This window comes from Pristiophorus japonicus, chromosome 15 (genome assembly GCF_044704955.1).
Source record: "Pristiophorus japonicus isolate sPriJap1 chromosome 15, sPriJap1.hap1, whole genome shotgun sequence".
Classification (NCBI taxonomy): domain Eukaryota; kingdom Metazoa; phylum Chordata; class Chondrichthyes; family Pristiophoridae; genus Pristiophorus; species Pristiophorus japonicus.
The window spans coordinates 18,268,486-18,288,112 of record NC_091991.1 but is presented as its reverse complement, the minus strand read 5'-3'; the positions used below and the strand labels follow the sequence as shown (position 1 = coordinate 18,288,112).

General features: G+C 42.8%; 1 protein-coding gene across 3 annotated transcripts in view; it reads right to left on the bottom strand.

Moving 5' to 3' along the window:
* The window catches only part of lrriq1 (leucine-rich repeats and IQ motif containing 1), a 218,750-nt gene that overhangs the window by 87,440 nt on the left and 111,683 nt on the right, over nt 1-19,627 (bottom strand). For all 3 annotated transcript variants that reach the window (XM_070900197.1, XM_070900198.1, XM_070900199.1), the window contains 3 exons: nt 16,722-16,815; nt 8,474-8,653; nt 1,981-2,460 (listed from right to left, as the gene is read on the bottom strand). In XM_070900197.1, coding sequence (XP_070756298.1) covers nt 1,981-2,460; nt 8,474-8,653; nt 16,722-16,815 — 754 coding nt within the window. The remainder of the gene's footprint in view (nt 1-1,980; nt 2,461-8,473; nt 8,654-16,721; nt 16,816-19,627) is intronic.

Below are 19,627 nucleotides of genomic sequence, written 5' to 3'. Positions count from 1 at the left end.
ACACCGACTGTTTGCAACCTTGTTGTCCTATTTGACCCCAAGCTGACCTTACAACCCCATATCCTCTCCATCACAAAAGACCACCTACTTCCACCTCTGTAACACTGTCTGTCTACACAAATCTGCTGGCGAAACCCTCATCCACGCCTTTGTCACCTCAAGACTCAATTATTCCAATGTTCTGGTTGACTTCCCACCTTCCACCCTCCATAAACACCAGCTCATCTAAAACTCTGCTGCCTATATCCTAAGCTGCACCAAGTCCCGCTCACACCTCACTCCTGTGCTCACTGATCTACTTTACCTCCTGATCGTCCAACGTTTCAAATTAAAAAATTTTATTCTTGTATTCAAATTCCTCACCATTACCTATTTCTGTACCCTCATCCGACCCTACAAACCTCCAAAAACTGTGTGTTTCTCCATCTCTGGCCTCACTTCTTTTGCACTGCCATTGGCAGCGTGCCTTCAGCTGTCTAGGCCTTGAGCTTTGGAATACCCTCCCTAAGCCTATCTCGCTCTCCTCCTTTAAGACCCTCCTCAAAACCTATCAACCAAGCTTTTAGTCACCCCTCCTAATATCTCCTTCTTTGACTTGGTGTCAACTTTTGTTTGATTGGACTTCTATGAAGTGCCTTGGGCCGTTTTGCTACGTTAAAGGTGCTATATAAATGCAAATTATCATTGTTGTACTTGTGCTGAAATTCCTGTTTATATCCCAAAATAAATACCATAACACTATCATAAATCCAAGTTAATTATGTCTGTATTGCAGTTTGTATCAGCTATCGTGCGTAAAGGTAGGCACCAATTCAGTATTAACCCTTGTGAACAAATAAGATCTTATTCTTGCCTAGAAATATTTCTGTTAGTGCAGCTTCCCTTTCATTTTGAAGTGCACAAAAAGTGATTGGTTCCTTCAATATTGTATATTAATAACGGCAGATAAGACCGTCTCAAAAAAGATTGAAAACACATTACAGTTTGTAAACATTCAAATGTGCCTCATAACAACTTTAGACAAAAGTAACTATGGACTAAATAAATTCAGCTTTGCTATAAAGTAACTGCACTGAAGGGAAAACTACACAATTTAATTTAATTGGCTGAAAGGATAAAAGCAAATTTAGATAATCAGTTGAAGTGGATGCCTTACTGATATCCAACTTGTGATGAGAAAAATTGGTGCAGATTGCTGGTTTTTAAACTAACTGGTCATCTAAAAATATAATGCAAAACAAAATTGAACATCTGCAAGCCATGGGTGAAGAAAACCAAATCAAAATGTTGTGTGCTTACTAAAATTTAGAAAATAAGGTGATCTGCCTAAAAAGCTGCTGACCCCAAGCACATTGCACATTTATTTCCATTTACACACAACAGTTCTTGGACAGCTCGTTCTTCCTGTTCATTATTGCAACTTTATAAATCGTAGTTTTGGTTGGCTCAGGTCATTTTCACAAGGTTAAGCTGGAGAACCATATAGAAAGAATCTAACCCTAACCCAAAGACAGAAGCAGTAAGGGAGGAAGATAATGTAACATGCATCAAATATCGCAATGACCACAGAAAATATTAAAAGCCAATGTTTAAGTGAGCAAAACAAAGTCAAAACTGCCCTTGTTTCTAACTGTAACTGGTTGATGTTGTGCTAAACAAATATTACAATCTTTCCCTGCTGCTAAGAAAGCGAAAATCACAGTAGAGCCCCTGCTTCTTACACTGATCAACCACCTTCAGTACACACCAGCCACACTATCTAACGTATGTGTAATGCAATGCACACAAAGCCGTAATTACAGGAGCAGACATTTTACAATATATAATAAAATTATAATTACTGCAAATTCTGGTATCTGCTATAGATTAAGTAGTCTCAGCTGCTTATTTGGCTTATTCAACTTCCAACATTTCTGAAATGACACCTAAATACAAATATACAAATGCTAACTGTATTAATACATCTACTTGTGTTATTACTTTATTAAGTTGTCCTCTGAAATATGTTGTTGGTGCTTCCGCATCAAACTCTCTTTATTCTGTGGCTCTGACACTATTCTGTTGTATTCAGAATGTATTGGGCCCTTCCTTATTCTGAAATCCTGCAGAGAAATAGCAGTTCTTCCCTGCTGTGCAAGGAGTTTAGGGTCACAGTGCTCGGAATCCTGACAAGCTATGCCTTGCTTTCTGTTTTCAGAAATGTAGGTAACATCAGTCTGAACCTGGTCAGAAACAACTTTGCTGTCAGTGTTCTGGCTATTTTCCTTTGTATGATTGATGGTCAGCTTGTTATGTGGCTTTCCAACACTGAGTTCTTCCTCATGAAGACTATTAGGATGTTTTTTCTCTTCAGTAATGCATAACTCCCCATACTCATGGGCATATCTACATTCTTCAGCCAGCTGCATCAGTTCCGCACAGTGCCGACAGCGTGTTTCGGTAATCTCCAAAGAGTCCAATCTGTTATTAAAAAGGACAAAATATGCAAAAAAAATACATTAAATGCTGCATTTTATTACAGAATGATGCTACTGATAAGCTTGGCATAAAAACCATAGCCATAGGGCCACATTTTACCATTTAGTCCTCATTATCAGAAATTCAGCCACAGAGGTATTTAAAACGAATGCTTGAAAAATTGGGAGGGACGCAAATCGGATGGACTGACCGACACTCCACATTTACAATATGGGCTCTCATGTTGTGATATTCTGTGCTGGCAGTTCAAAATTGTAATATTTATCCCATAGTTGCCACCATTTTGTGTTTCTGAAGCTACCAGTTTCCTTAGCGTGCAAGAGGAGAGTGATTTCAGCATGTGCAGGTGACTTTTTTTTTTAAGTTTAACTTCCATCAAAAATGTCATTAAGTTTTGTTCTGGAGTGGTTGAGGTGAACACCATAGATTCATTTAAGGGGAAGCTAGATAAATACAATAAGGGAGAAAGGAATAGTTGATAGGATGAGATGAAGGAGGCTTGTGTGGAGCATAATCACCGGCGTAGATATGTTGGGCAAACTGGCCAGTTTCAATGTAGAAAATGCTACGTAATTCTTTGTGCATCAGACATTTTCAATGTTTGCTTTTGAAACCGAGAAAACATGCTAATTAATGAAGTACCATGCTAATGCATCCAAACCCAAGATTATTTTGCAATTTATTTCAACCTGTTTTCTTACTTTTGTCTGTAAAATGTAGTCATCGCCCCCAAGGCTTCACTCAGACAGAAACCAACAGAAAACAGCCGGGATCCTGTTACGTTGACTTCCCACTGACTCTGGGAATTCTGAGTTGGGCTTTGGCAAAACCTCCACCTGCCCTTTACAAGGCCAATGATGCTAAAGCAATGGAGCCAGGAGGAAAGAGATGCTATGCCTGGAGTTCCTGCGTCTCTTGCTCTGACAGGACTGGCATATTAGGTTGTTGACTGTACATTGAGAAAGGCGAGGCGGACTGACCTCCAGATGTGCGGAAGTGGGCACACCGGGGCGTGAAGGGCAGTTGAGGGGAGAAGGTGCCAATTTTTTATTCATTTATTTTACACAGGGAGCTGAATGAGGTCTCAGGGCACACTCCCCCAGAGAGGCATCACAGCGACATGAACTCCAGCTGGCCCCATGCAAATGAGGTACTCTCTAACACCAACGCCACCAAACTTTGCGTAGCTACCAGGATCACAGCCCGTGAATTTTAAACAACAACTTGCATTTATATAGCACTTTTAACGTAAAATAACATACCAGGGCCGAAATTCAGGTCCTCAAAAAGGCCACTTACCGCCAGAAAGCGACGGAGTCGAGCGACCCGTCCAATGGCCACCGCTAGTGAAATTCACCTCAGGGATTTTACTGGCGGTCTCCACTTCCGCCCCACTGCTGCCGACCGTCCTAAGTGCGTCATCAATGGGCGCACCGCCGATCCCCGCACCTTCAGCACAACTCCCGCGAAATTTAGTGCGAAAAATCCTAAATCCGCCACGCGGTGCCCCCGACAGCTTTTTCTGTCGGAGCACCTTGTATTGTGTGTGTGAGCCACGGCAGCGTGGCGGGGAGGGCGCACTGCTGCGGCCACCATGTTTTTTTTTGCCGGCCGACTTCCAGATCGGCTGGCCTAATATGCACCTAGGTTCGGCCAGGCCGCCAACAGGCAGCCTGGCACCTCTTCTTGGGTGCCAGGCCACTGGTCCGGTCGAAACCCTCCCTGGTGACCCAGTGGACCGATGTTTCTGAATGCTGAAGGCTCTCCCCTTTAAGTGAAGGGGAGAGCGTGGGGACGCACACGCGTCGTGGCGTCATCTCCGCTCCACTGCTGACTGTCAGCGGCGGAGACTCAGTCCCGCCTCCACTTCTGCCCCTTTGCAATACTTACCGCCCCACTTCTGCCCCCATTATGACCGACTTCTGGTTCGCCGAGAAAAAGGAACGTCAAAGAACTGAGTTGCGCGAAAGAATCGACCTCATCCCAAGCGGCAAAAAAAACACATTAGGAGCAGAAGGTGCAATCCGTTTCGAGCGAAGGTAAATTTCAGCCCCATCAAGTTACTTCACAAAGGCATCGAGACAAAGAAGGAGATATAATGATACGGTGACCAAAAGCTTGGTCTAAGATGTAGGTTTTAAGCGGGGTTTTAAAAGCTGAGAGGGAGGTCGAGAAGTAGAGGGCTTCAGCGACAGAATTCTAGAGAGCAGAGTCGAGGCAGAGAAAAAAAACAAAGAAAGACTGGCATTTATATAGCGCCTTTCACAATCACCCAACATCCCAAAATGTTTTACAGCCAAATAAGTATTTTTAAAGTGTAGTCACTGTTGTAATGTAGTGAACATGACAGCCAATTTACGCACATCAAGCTCCCACAAACAGCAATATGATAATGACCAGATAATCTGTTTTAGTGATGTTGGTTGAGGAATCAATATTGGACTTCCTCCTGGCTCCATCCCTTTAAAACAGTTACTAATGGGAGGGAAGAATGGAGAGATGTATAACAACAACAGCTTGCATTTAAATAGCACCTTTAACGTAGTAAAATGTCCCAAGGAGCGTGATCATCAAAATTTGACACCGAGCCACACATGGAGATATTAGGACAGATGACCAAAAGCTGGGTCTAAGAGGTAGGTTTTAAGGAGCGTCTTAAAGGAGGAGAGAAAGATAGAGAGGCAGAAAGGTTTAGGGAGGTAATTCCAGAGCTTTGGGCCTGGGCGGCTGAAGGCACGGTCGCCAATGGTGGAGCGATAAAAATCGCTGATGCACAAGGGGCCAGAATTGGAGGAGCGCAGAGATCTCGAAGGGTTGTAGGGTTGGAGGAGGTTACAAAGATAGGAAGGGGCGAGGCTAAGGAGAGATTTGAAGACAACGGTGAGAATGTTAAAATTGAGGCGCTGCTGAATCCAAAGCCAATGTAGGTCAGCAAGTACAGGGGCGGTGGGTGAACGGGACTTGGTGCGAGTTAGGATACGCGTAGCATAGCTTCGGATGAACTCATTTATGCAGGGTGGAAGATGGGAGGCTGGCAAGGAGAGCAATGGAATAGTCAAGGCTAGAGGTAACAAAGGCATGGATAAGGGTTTCAGCAGCAGATGAGCTGAAGCAGGGGTGGTCAGGCGATGATATGGAGGTGGAAGTAGGTGATCTTGTTGATGCAGTGGATATGGTCAGAAGCTCATCTCGGGGTCAAATACGACACTAAGGTTGCCAGGGAGAGGAATGGATTCAATGGCTGAGGAATGTATAAGATACCAGAGTCAGATGAACAGAGAGAACAAGTGGGGGGGGGAATGGGGAGGCAGGTATTTGTCAGGTTGGAGAAGATGACAGAGGGGAGGTTCATAGATGGATTTAAACAGGAGAATTAGAATTTGAGATTTAAATTTGAGATGTTTGGAGACCAGGATCCAATGTAGGTGATGAATGAGAAGGACATGGAGTCGGGAAAAATATGGTTGGCAGAGTTTTCGATGAGCTGAACTTAACCGAGGCTGGAGAATGGGAGGCTAGCCGGGAGAACATTGGAATAGTTGAGTCTGGAGGTGACAAAGGCATAGAGAGGTCTGAGGCAGAGGCGTAGCCGAGTGATGCTACAGAAGTGGAAGTAGGCAGTCTTTCCATCAAGAGAATATAGGTTGTAAGCTCAGCTCAGTGTCAAATAGATGCGATGCAAGAAAATGACTGTTTGCTGCAAAAGACACATGTGACAGGTAATGATGGTGGAAGAAAAAGAATTGAAAATGACCAGAGAGAAGGATCTTATACAATGTAATCAGAGAAAGATCACGTTGATTTGCTTAAAGAGACAGACATTTCCACAGTATTTCCCCGTTGGCTAAGAAAATAGACAATAACAACTAAAGGAGGAGACATATTAAAAGTCAAATATCCAACGAGCAGATTTTATGTATTATGGAGCACATTTTTCTCAGCTGTCATCCACATCTAGTCTTTTCTTTTTTAAATGCAATTGTTTTGATTATGGTTTTGATTTCTAGTATCCCTGGAATCCTATGTTGCCATAGCAGGATATTACTCCATCTAAATGGCTTCATGTGCTCAGGCAGCTGTACTTTATGTACTGTGGCAGAAACAAATCACATTTCCACTGACCTTATCTCATAACATCATCACTGAAGAGGGAAGATTGAATGACAGATTGTCATTGCAGCTAACTCGCTTCTTCCTTCCATGGTCTAGTGGCACTTTCTTACTGCTGGTGCTCAGAGAGCAAGGGAAAACCAAGTGTTTGGACAGTATTGCTAGCTCACTGCTACCACCCAGCTGTGAACTCCTGTCACTGCTGGTAATTAAGATTGGCCCTAACTATTGCCAGCCAGAAAAATCACACCCACAGTTCTTGAGCTACCTTCAAACTCAGCCAAATTAGCACAAATTTAGCAATGCCACTTCTTAAGCCTTCAAGTTATAAATTTGGAGGAGGTAAATCCTGAGGCTGAAGGTTGTGTTTATGTGTTTTCAGAATAGAAGGAGCTCTGCACTGCATTGATTTAGTGATGAACTCAACCTGAGAAAGGGTGAAGTAGTCACTGAGTGCACAGCAAAAAAAAAATACTCACCTGTAGAAATATTTATAGAGCATAAATTTCTCCCTCAAGTCCAAGGGGGGGGGGGGCAAATCTGAGTGTATCTAGGGCATAACTGCGTTAGCCATCGATGACCAGATCTGGCTGGACCACATCAAGCGTTATCGGGCCTCACTCTCCTGTGCAAAACCACACACTGCTCCAGAATTATCCTGGCGAGCAAAGATAACCACTGGCTTCTTTTCTCTACTACAGACCATCTCTTGAAACCCCGCTCCCTGCCCCCTACACCCTCACCTCCAAGGGCGAGGATCTCATGGATTTATTCTTCACTAAGATTGGCTGCTTCTGTCGCAAATCCCTCTTCTCTTTGGTCATCAAGCTAAACCTCTCCAAAGGCTCCCTCCCACTCTAGCCCTCAACCAGCATCTTTCTCTAGTTTCTCTTCTATCACCCCTCATGCCCTCTCCAAGCTTATCTTGTCTACGAGACCCACTTCCTGCTCCCTTGACCCACTCCCACTAAATTGTTGACCACCCAACTTCTCTTCCTGCCCCATGATAGCTGATATTGTGAATGGTTCACTCTCCTTTGGTAATGTTCCCCTTTCATCACCCATCCCCTCCTCAATAAACCCATCCTCGACCCCTTTGTCCTTGCAAACATACCAATCTCCAACCTTTCTTTCCTCTCCAAAGTCCTTCAACATGGCATATTCTCCCAAATCCATGCCCATCTTTCCCACAACCCCCTGTTTAAATGATTTCCAGTCATGTTTCTGTGCCAACCACAGCAGTGAAACAACTCTAATCAAAGTCACAAATTACATCCTCATGTGACCATGGTGACTGTGTCCTCAACCTTTTCAACTTCTCTGCAACATTTGACATGGTCCACCACAGCATGTTACTCTGGAATTCCCTCTATAAACTTCTGAATCTCCACTCTCTCCTCTTTTAAAACCCATCTCTTTCATCAAGCTTTTAGTCACCCCCCTCCTAATATCTCCTTCTTTGACTCAACGTCCATTTTTGTCTGATTATGATTCAGTGAAGTGCCTTGGGACATTTTGATACTTTAAAGGTTCTCTATAAATGTGAGATGTTGTCATAAATATGTCAATCGTTTTTATTAATTTGCTTACATACTATGATATAATGTAATTGAAAGATAGTGCAGAAATGCCAGTAAGCCAACATGACATTTTTATCAAATATTGAATTTCATTCCAACCCACACCGGGAACTAGCCTCAGTGGAAATCTCAAGTCAAGTGTTGATATATTAAAACTGGAAAATACTTATACTAAATTGTCCTGTTTCCTGTTTTATGCAATTCTTTAATCAAACCAACATATGTGTCAAAAAACTATGTGCTTGCATGAAGCATGGCCTCATGTTACAGTCAAAAAGGGATGAAATGTGAAAAGGGAGACTTACTCTAGTTCAGTTTCATGTCTCCCGAGTAATAATTCAAAGTCTTGAAGCTGGGCCTGACACAGTGCCAGAAAACTCCCTGGTGAAGGTCTGCTATGCCGTTCTGCAGAAGACTCATCAGTGGAACTAATCCTCTTATCATCCACTACCTTCAGGCTAGGCAATATTTTCAGGACTGAACATCTGAAAGAAACAATACACAAGATTGATATAAAAGATTGCTGCTATATTTTAATGTTGTATATATAATTGATATAATTGTAATCTTTTACTGAAATCCTGTATTTTTTTTATTGTATAGCACCATATTTAAATGCTCCAAGTTGAATATGCATTTTAAATTTAATCATTAAAAACATTTTTTCTTGCATAGAAAAGTATATTATAACATAATTTATAATGTAAAGTATTATGTAAAGTATTAATTTCACCATTAATCAAAGCATAAGTCAATTTTAAAAGATTATACAATTTAGTGGCCGAAAGTATGATTAAAGATAAAATGCAACCTTTTAACTGAAGGTGTCCTCTTCAGAAAAATTAAAAAATCGATGTCTGATGCCAGAAATCCTGAACTGGGAATAATGCATCTCAGATCACCACTGAGATTAAAAGTGAGAGAAAAAATATAATGTGTTCCCCTCCTCTGTGAATACTAAATTATCTGTTCTTGGGAAGAAAAGCACAACATGCTCTCTTTTCTCCCATAACATGTCATTTCTTCCTTTCATATTATAAGTTCAGGAAGAATTATCTGAAAGAAAAATATAGTAATAAGGAATATCACTGCAGTGAATATAAACAGCCTTGTGAATGGCCCATCAACATACTCATCAATTCTCTTTATAAGAAAAGGCTCAAAGTTCTAACAAAGCCTTAGAGATGTTTTATGATCGATATTTTCAGTGAAATCTGTTTTGTTGAATCTTAAAAGAGAATGGCCATGTATAAAAAGTAAATTTTACATTTGGTCTCCCCTAATATCTCCTCCTCCTTTGGGTCGGCATCCACCTTTCCCCCTGAGGCCTCTGCACTTTTCTTTAAAGGTGCTAAATAACACATGCTGTTATTGTTATGTTATCTTGTTCATACTGCAATTTTCAAAAATTATTTCTACTTACAGCATTATGATGTCTCAAATAAAATACATTTCTGTTAAGTATATTTTCCTCGTTACAACAAAATTGCCACTGGAACTAGTGCATCACTTACTAAAAAATTTAATGTATAAATAATTTTTCTAGTTTCATATATAGGCATTAAAAACTTGTTCATATACACACTGTTTTTCTAAAAACTTTACTTCCCATTTTCATGTTTTTTTATTATGCTTTTATGTCAACATTTAAGCTTGAAATTCCCCATGTAAACATCATAATGGAATTTTCCTTTGTAAACAGCTCCTGTAACACTGTAGTTACAGGCATTCTGCCACTAGATGGAAATCTAGCACCTCTGTTACCATTGCCATCATAGCAAGCCGAAACCAACCTCTAAACCTGCTGCTGGTTGGTCTGTTAAAGCCTTTCTTTTGTGTTTTTGAAATTATGTGCAAGTTTTAAAGCTTTGTGCCAAGTTTTTTGAAAACAAAAATTGGTGCAGCTTTATTTATGATGCTGTGTTTCTGTTGGAATTTGTATTTAAATTCAGCTGTCATCAGCCCTGCTCGTTCCAGCCCTGGTGCTGCTTTGAAGTTTAATGACGCTGTCAGCTCCACTCCAGCTCTCCATAAATTTTTTTCAATTACTCCTGCTTCCTCCAGCTCCGGTCAAGGTACCAATAAATTTTTCGTGGGTTATGTCGGGTTCGCTTCCTCTCGCCCCAGATCGGCTGTGTGTTCATTTTTTTAAGGGCAGCAGTAGCTGTTGTCAATCCCACTTGCTCCAGTCCCGGTTCTGGTCTCAAGCTTTATGGCATCAACAGTCCAGTTCTCTATTTTCATTTTTAAATCGCAAAATTCAGCCCAGTTTGCTCCAGCCATGATTCTGGCTTAAAATTTCCATAGCACTGTTGGGCCTGCTCCAGTTCTCCATTAATTGTTCAGTCGCTATGTCGGTCCCTGTTCCTCCAATCCTACTCCAGCTCTAAATTTTTCCAGAGCCCTATTGGCCTCACTTTCCCCAGCCCCAGCATAGCTCTCAGTAAATGTTTATATGGCTCGCGTTTCACGAATACTTCTCCACCTCTGTGTAAATTTTTAAATGGGCCTGTCTGTTTCCGTTCCTCCTGCTCAGAATAAAATTTTTAATGACAGTTTTCACTTCATTTGCCATTCTAACTTGAAATAATTTCTTCAATGGTCTCAGTTGATCCACAATTTTTAATTGGGCTTGGGCCCTAAAGTTCCATTTATATTTTTTATAATTCTTTTAAATAGCCTCATTGACGGACACATTTTAAATCTAGACGTTTCCTCCGCACTCTCAATAATTTTTTTACATGGCCCCAATGAGTGGAAAGTTGGTAATTTCTACAGCCCTGGTATATATTTAAATTGTTGAGTTGGTAATGCTGTCATACCTCCAGTGCATTGAAATCAATGGATAACACTAAAGCAGAAATGGCTGCTATTCTTACTTGCTCCAGAGGCAGTGCTGTAACCCCTTCCCTCTGCCTATTACAGCCAACACAGTTAAAAGACAAAAGCAAAATACTGTGGATGATAAAAATCTGAAATAAAAACAGAAAATGCTTGAAATACTCAGCAAGTCAGGCAGCATCTGTGGAGAGAGAAACAGAGTTAACGTTTCAGGTCAATGACCTTTCATCAGAACTTTTGTTAAAAGACATACAATTTATTACGAATAACTGAGCAAGGCCATGGGAGATTCAGTAGTATTTAATATTTTCATAAATTGCATCAGTGGAAGACATGGGTATAATTGCTGCATGAGACGGAAAGTTATTTACCAACTTTTACAACACACTGGCCTGACAATTTTGTAAAGAAGAAATATAACGCATATAAGTAATCATGTCAATTACAAGAACTAAAGTAATCTAACATGTTTTCTGCAATGAACCTCATTGCATTTCTAGCTTGCTAAAAGTACTGTGATTTCTTCATGACAAATTGCATATGCATCTTGTTAAATAGCTACAAATATCTACTATCTACTGTTTTTAAACAGCCTTTAAACTAGGGATAATTTTGATGATTTTGGGCTTGTTCCTTTCATATATTATGTTTCTTGATGGGAAACTAAAATAAATCTTGCGTAAATTAAAATGTTTATTCACATGTTCACGATGGCTTTGCTCTCAACAGAAATGCAATCAGTTTATAAATCTACGTGTCAGAGCTACCTGGGTCTTATCACATTGATATTTCAAACTTCCCTGCAAGCGATAAGAAGTGGAGGGTTCCTGCTTTATGTAACAAGAAGCAATAAAATAGTCATGATTCATTTACCCAAGAGCTATGTTCAGTCTGGTTGCCCTATGACAGCAATGATCTGTAAGTTCTACTGTTGATTGCACATTTAAGCCAAATGCTTATAATGAGCTCTGATTATGAACTTCCAGTAACCCTATTCCTAAGGCTCTGAATGATAGCAGTTCCCATATGTCTGAAGCTTTCATCTCCAGCCAGTTTAACACTCCCCAAAATGAAAACGACTAAGTGGTGCTAGGTCCTGCACAAGTGCAACCTTGCTTATAACATGTGCATTCACATGCTTTACATTCAAAAACTTTCCAAGCACACGTTTACTTTATCACAACGAGCAAACAGTTTTCGAAGCATTATTCTATAGACAATAAACCAAATGTTAAGTTTCAATATCTCATTATACATTGCAATCAACCAAAGGTCAACCCATGTGCAATAATTGTTCACTCGATAGTCTACAGTTAGAACTTTGTGCCACTAGATCATCAATTAGAGCTACATTTTCCACCCATTAACTGGGAATGAGTGGCCAATGCAGTCCTAATTAATGCCTTGATGTTTTTTTGCTTTCTGTTTGGAGATGCATGATAGAATGGACATCCGAACATCATGTGCTATTGGGAAAGCAGCCAATTAAAGTGCCACAGTAAGGAGCATCGCACAACAATGTTCCTATTCAACACCATTCTTATGCGTTGCATGAATTTCTAGCATCAGCTTATCTCGCTTACAATTGCTTTGGAGATAATGGGCCCAAGTTTCGGCCTCAGTTGCTCCTGATTTTTTGGAGCAACTGGTGTAGAACGGAGTATCTTAGAAATTCAAATTCTAGGCATTTAGTTTGCTCCAGTTCTAGTCAGTTAGAACAGTTTCACTTTGGAACAGAATTTTTTTTTTCAAAAGGGGGCGTGTCCAGCCACTTACGCTTGTTTTCAAAGTTTCGGCAGTGAAAACTTACTCCAAACTAACTTAGAATGGAGTAAGTGAAGATTTTTGAACGCTCGAAAAAACCTTGTCTACACTTTAGAAAATCAGGCATAGGTTACAAATCAGGCGTTGGAAATGGGGGGGGCGGGGGGGGGGGTTTAAAGGGAAGTTTACAAACATTAAACACTTCAGTTTTACAAATAAAGAGCCATCATCAATAATAAATGATAAAATCATCAATAAATCAACCAATAAATCAATCAAAAAAAATTAATAAGAAATAATTTTTTAAAAAATCAATAAATAAAACATTTTCTACTTACCGACTGCAGCACCGGGAGCCCTCCAACAGCGTGCTGGGATGCTCCCCCCACCCCCCCCCCACAGTGTGTCTCTGTCAGTGTCTCTATCTTTCTGTCTGTCTGTCTGTCTGTGTGTGTCTCTCACTCTCTGTCTGTCAGTGTCTGTGTTTCTGACAGCGAGGGGGAAAGGAGAAGGGGGGGAGGGGAAGGAAAAGGGGGGGGGGAGGAGAAGGGCGGGGGGGGAGAGGAGAAGGGCGGGGGGGGGGGAGGAGAAGGGCGGGGGGAGGCTGAACAGGCCGGGCCCGGCGGCCGGGCCCAAGACTTCGGGCAGGGCCCGTCCCCAGCACCAGATTTACAGGTAGATGGCGTTGGGTCGGGTCGGGTCCGGGGTGGGGAGCGCGGGTCGGGGTCGGGAGCGTGGATCAGATTGGGTCAGGGCCGGTCCGGGGGGGGGCGGTCGGGAGCACGGGTCGTGTCGGGGGCGGGGGGAGGGAGGTCAGGTTGGAGGGAGGTCGGGTCCAGTCCGGGGGCGGGGGAGCGGGAGTCCAGTCGGGTCGGGAGGAAGCAGGAGCTGGGCGTGGGAGGCAACCTTATGCACGCAGCCCCAGTGAGGCCACTCGGCCAGGGCCACTGTAGCGCGCATGTGCAGAGGTCCCGGCACTGTTTTCAGCGCAGGGACCTGGCTCCGCCCCCTACAGCTGGTGCTGCGCTGCGCCGAGGGCCAGAGGACCTGCAGGGAGCCGGAGAATCTGGAAGTTTTTTTTAGGCGCACTTTGTGGCGCGAAAAACAGGCGTCCAGGTCGGGGCTGCGCCGTTCTAGGCGCGGCCCGAAACTTGGGCCCAATATGACTACGCTACTCTGCAGAGTGATATACAGAAACTACTATTAACCTTAATCTAACTTTAAGGACTAGTCATTTTTAAGCAGATGGTGAGGTACTATTCCACAGCACTATAACAACAGATATATGGATATCTATAAGCTTGCATACATAGGATTCAAGACTCTAGCCCGTAATTTCCTGGATCACACTTACACAGAACTTATGGGGAAATTTACGTCAGTTTCTGCACTGACTTTGCCGATAGAAACCTGCACCAACATTTCCTGCGGAGCTCATTTTCCTACGTAAAACCAAGGATAAGACAAGTGCAAATGCTGCGCTGCAAATAGGGGTAATAACAAGTGGGATGTTGTCTTCTGCCATTGCACCTCGCTCTCAGAGCCTTTTGCCAAAATAATTTCACTGGAACTGTGACGGAAACACTATTTACGTGCGTAAATTGATTTTTCACTGCACTTTCGGTGCAGTTATGGTAGCGGAGTGGAAGCAGCTCTGAGGAATTTCCCAGCCGTCTACCATGGCACATCACTCAGAGTTTCTTGCCTTTTCCTCTTCCATTATTATGTAGACCAGGGGTATGCCCATTGGGGTACGTCCCAGCTGCTTAGTCATTCTGAACACATGGAGGGTGAAGGAATCTGAAAACCTTTGGACACACTGAGACTGATACCATTTTGGTTAAGTATAATGCTGATCTCAGTAAGACAAATTAAAAAAAACATGAAGAAACTCACCAGCAAACTCCAGAAATCTCAGTTACCTCGAACTAAAGTACAGAAATCGAAGATGCATTTTAGGATTTTTAGAAAGATTTGAATCATTTAGGCAAATGACTGATGAAATCTAATACTGACTAATGTAAAGCATTGCACTTTATTTATTAAGAGCGTTATTGGAGCATAGAATGTTTTGCCATGTGGAATAGTTGATGCAGAGAACATTGCTTCAAATATTTAATATAAAAACAGAAAATGCTGGAAATCTCAGCAAGTCAGGCAGCATCTGTGGAGAGAAACAAAGTTAACGTTTCAGGTCTGTGACCCTTCATCAGAACTGTTATTATTTCAGATTCCAGCATCCGCAGTATTTTGCTTTTGCTTCAGATATTTGTCCCATTTTCCCTTAAAAGATGCAGAGAAAGATACAGGGCTCTGGGAAGAGATACAGGCAACGACATTAGCTTAAGATTGGATAGATACGATAGGCTGCATGGCCTCCAACCATATAATTATTTACAACCTGAGCTATGATTACAAGAAAACAGCTAAATTTATTCAACAAGAGCTCTAACATGCATTAGTACTTACTCATGTGCACATGCTACACAACAGCAACTTGCATTTATATAGCGCCTTTAACGTGTCAAGTTCCAAGTCGCTTTAGACGAGCGTTATCAAACAATATTTGGCACCGAATCACATACAGAGATATTAGGACAGATGACTGAAAGTTTGGTCAAAGAGGCAATTTAATGAAAATTAATCCCAAGTGAAATGAAAACGAATCCTAATTTTTTTCACAATTTTGAAAATTATATGCATTTGAAGGGATCTGTCATTTTCGTCTGTATACTTCAGAGATGCTCCCCCAGTCTGTTCCACAAATCCCATCCCCTATCCATTGGCTCTGTGCATGCATTACCATCTCCTGCTAAATCCACATGCCTGAAACCCAACCTTCTCCTCACTCCCACCTCAACTTCAAGAATTTCCATGCTCCCAACTATCAAGTCAAATTTATGAGACATTTCTGCTTCTTCCAAATGCGTCCAGTTGCACCCTGTTGTAATATCAGATAATATTATTTTAAGTGAAATGAGTGTGGGAAGTTAGCTCAGTTCTCGGTGCACATGATGTATACATAATGATGTACAAACTACCAAAACTTTGACACCAAACAGACACTTTCCCATAGAGAGGAAAACTACTCTATCCTTTGGGTCTGATATCTTCACCTCGATGAGACTGGGAAATTGAATCTCTGCTGCTTGAGACTTAAAATTCTTGAAGCTGAGTGGGAGAAGAGACCTTCATCTCATCAGTACAAGCAGCGTCTGCTCCCACCTCTGACAGATTTGGAAACTTGCAGAAAAATAAGCAGAGATCTGGCAGAACCGGTGTCTGGCCCAAATTCCGACCCAATTCCCATTATGCTGCTGTTGCGCAAACATCCACTCACCAACCCTCCCAAGAATCTTGAGCTTCACGTCCCCTATTTTCTACATCTACTGTATTAAAAACATTAATTACTGTATTTATTGTACATTCCTGAAATATGCTGTACCATAAATAGAGAAGCTTAAGTAATCTGTCCTCATATTACAGGCGACTTCTTTTAGTCTAACAACAGATAGGATAGTGTGATTATGTACAATACGAGTAAATACTGGTCATATCATGGCTAGTTTCATTCTTTTAAATGGCAAACTAAAAAGAACTAAAGGAATCCACTACAATAGCAAAAATCTTTAAGGCTACTACTTAATTGCAAGCTACTGACTCAATTCACATGAATTGTAATACAAAAATAATACTTTTTTTTCATTGGGAAAACAGAACCATTAATTCAAAAGATGAAAGAAATTAACTCATGAATTTCTACTATATTATTTCACAATTGACACAATGTGATATTATACAATACAATTAATACAAGTTCTACATGTGATATATGTGATATACCGTCATTTATATTTTTATTGAAGCATTCTTAATTATTGCATTCAATTCACTAATATACTACCCTGCCCGTCAGATAGCAATGCTTGAAAAATGGGTTTGGCTCACCTCCAGCCTGACTCTTGCTGAAATGGATTCCCATCTAGTAACAACTCCAGCAGACTATGACATCCATTAAGATATAAAAGGAAGCTCTTGAGATCTATGATAAAGGAAAAATATTCAAAACTGATTAAAGCAGATAAAATAAACAATCTGGCTAATATATATGTTCTAAAAAAAAATCAAGAATGTTGGAAAAACAATTTGAAGGGCGTGTCTTTTATAAAAAGTGCATCAATATTCTATATTTTACAATGTTAAGGACTTTGTCAGTTTATGACACTGTAAAACAATGTATAGATTGCATTTTTCAATGTGTAGCCAAGTGGAAAACAATGGGCCCAAGTTTCCACACGCGCCTAGAACGGCGCAGTCCCAACCTGGACGCCCGTTTTTCGCGCCACAAAGTGCGCCTAAAAAAATCCTCCGTATTCTCCACCTCCCTGCAGGTCCTCTGGCCCTCGGCGCAGCGCAGCACGAGCTGTGGAGGGGCGGAGCCAGGTCCCTGCGCTGAAAACAGTGCCGGGACCTCTGCACGTGCGCGCTACAGTGGGCACGCAAGTGCAGTAGCTCCAGGCGCCCAAAACTGTGTGGGAGGGGCCCGAAGCACGCAGCCCCTAGCCCTGGCCGAATGGTCTCACTGGGGCTGCGTGAATAAGGCTCCTCCCACGGCCAGCTCCTGCTTCCCCCCCCCCCCGACCAGACCCGACAAACGCCCCCCCCCCTGCCTGCCTCCGGACTGGACCCGACACCCGCTCCACCCCCCTCCCCCGGACTGGACCCGACCCGACTCCCGCTCCCGCCCCCCGACCCGACTCCGCTCCCCCCCCGCCTCCGGACCCGACCCGATTCCCACTCCCGCTCCCCCCCCCGACTGGACCCGACCCGACTCCTGCTCCCCCCGCCCCCGACTGGACCCGACCCGACTCCCGCTCCCCCCGCCCCCGACTGGACCCGACCCGACTCCCGCTCCTGCTCCAGCTTCCTCCCCCCCGCCACTGGACCCGACCCGACTCCCGCTCCCGCTCCGCCCCCCCCCCCACAGACTGGACCCGACCCGACCCGCGCTCCTGCTCCCGCTCCCCCCCCCGACTGGACCCGACCCGACCCCCGCTCCCCCCCACCCCGCCCCCGCCCCTGCCCCCGGACTGGATCTGACCTGACCTCCCCCTCCCTTCCCCCCTCCCCCCTCCCTTCCCCCCTCCCCCCCTCTCTCTCCCTCCACCCGAACCGAACCGAACCTCCCCGACCCGACCCAACGCCACCTACCTGTAAATCTGGTGCTGGGGACGGGCCCTGCCCGAAGTCTCGGGCCGGCCCGTTCAGCCTTCGGTCCTGAAAGGCCTGCCTGAAGCACTTTCACACAGGTAGGAAGATGGTTTATTTAATCTTTTCTTTGCTTATAAATGTTTATTCAGGTTGGATTTATTTGTATAATATTTGTACAAGTATAAATAAGAATTTATTATAGAATTTAATGACTTCCCTTCCCCCCCCCACCTCGTTCTGGACGCCTAATTTGTAACCTGTGCCTGATTTTTTAATGTGTAGAACAGGTTTTTTCAGTTCTACAAAAATCTTCACTTGCTCCATTCTAAGTTAGTTTGGAGTACGTTTTCACTGTGGAAACTTTGAAATCAGGCGTCAGTGGCTGGACTCGCCCCCTTTTGAAGAAAAAATTCTGTTCCAAAGTGGAACTGTTCTACCTGACTAGAACTACAGAAAAAAAAATGTGGAGAATTGCGATTTCTAAGATAGTCCGTTCTCCACCAGTTGCTCCTAAAAATCAGGCGCAAATCATGTGGAAACTTGGGCCCAATAAGTTGAAATTTCACCCCCACATTCAAAGTCATTAAAATCTGCAGGTCTGACTTATACACCATACTGTATGGGACTAAAGATTTAAAGCTACATATATACTTGTAATCCAATAATGCTGCGCAGAAGTAGCAATTGGATTTGTGTTCGTTGCAAACAATTCTGCAATCTTTTTATGGGCATGAGCAAACTTCGACCCGTGGTTTCGGGCCTTAATGGATTTCTGGGCCAGAGATTCTTCTGCATATTCAATAACTAGTCTGCTCCAAGACAGCCAATTTTCTTTATCGCAAAACAAACACCTTTTAGCAAAGATAACGAAATAAACAGATAGGGAATCCTCTAATTAGGCAATGCATGAACGTTTTTGCGCCAAGCACCAGTTTATGAATAAGAGTCATTAGCCAAAATAAAACACAAGCATAAAAAATATTCTTAATTTTTTTTTTTAATTAAAAAAAAAATTTTTTTTTTTTATTCGTTGCCAATCTTTCCAATTCTTTGTCAGATCATCTTGTCAGATTACAAACGCCAGAGGTCACCTTGGGCCCATTCAAGGATCACTCTGCGCCAATGCTCTTAGCCAAAAGGCCTAGAGCCACTGCACCGTTCCTGGAAGTACTGCAATACCAGGTTCGTGCCATGGAGGTGGATGGGTCAGGCCCCCCACACACCTCTGTGGAGGTGGATGGGTCAAGCCACCCCACTCACCTCCTATTTCTTAGTTGCTTAGTGGTAAACTATTAATTTCTCATTTAAAAGGGACTCCAAGTTCAATTTCTAGCCTAACTGATATTTATTGTACCACAGTCCATTATAACTGGGCTATTTATTGTACAATGGTAGGAGTGTAGCATTGGCTTATTGCATGGACTCAAAGGGCTGGAAATTCCCCAACCCTGTGCCGGTTTTTTGGTGATATTGAAACGGCAAACCGGGAAATTCGGAGCAGTCTTGTGCCAGCGGTTTTTAAGTACCGCTGGGGAGCGGACAGCCGGCGTACAAGACTCGATATAGCGCTTTCGCCAAAAATTTGGCTCGCAGCACACCCGTAGATAGGACGAAAAAAACTGCCTGGGAAAAATCTGCATTGC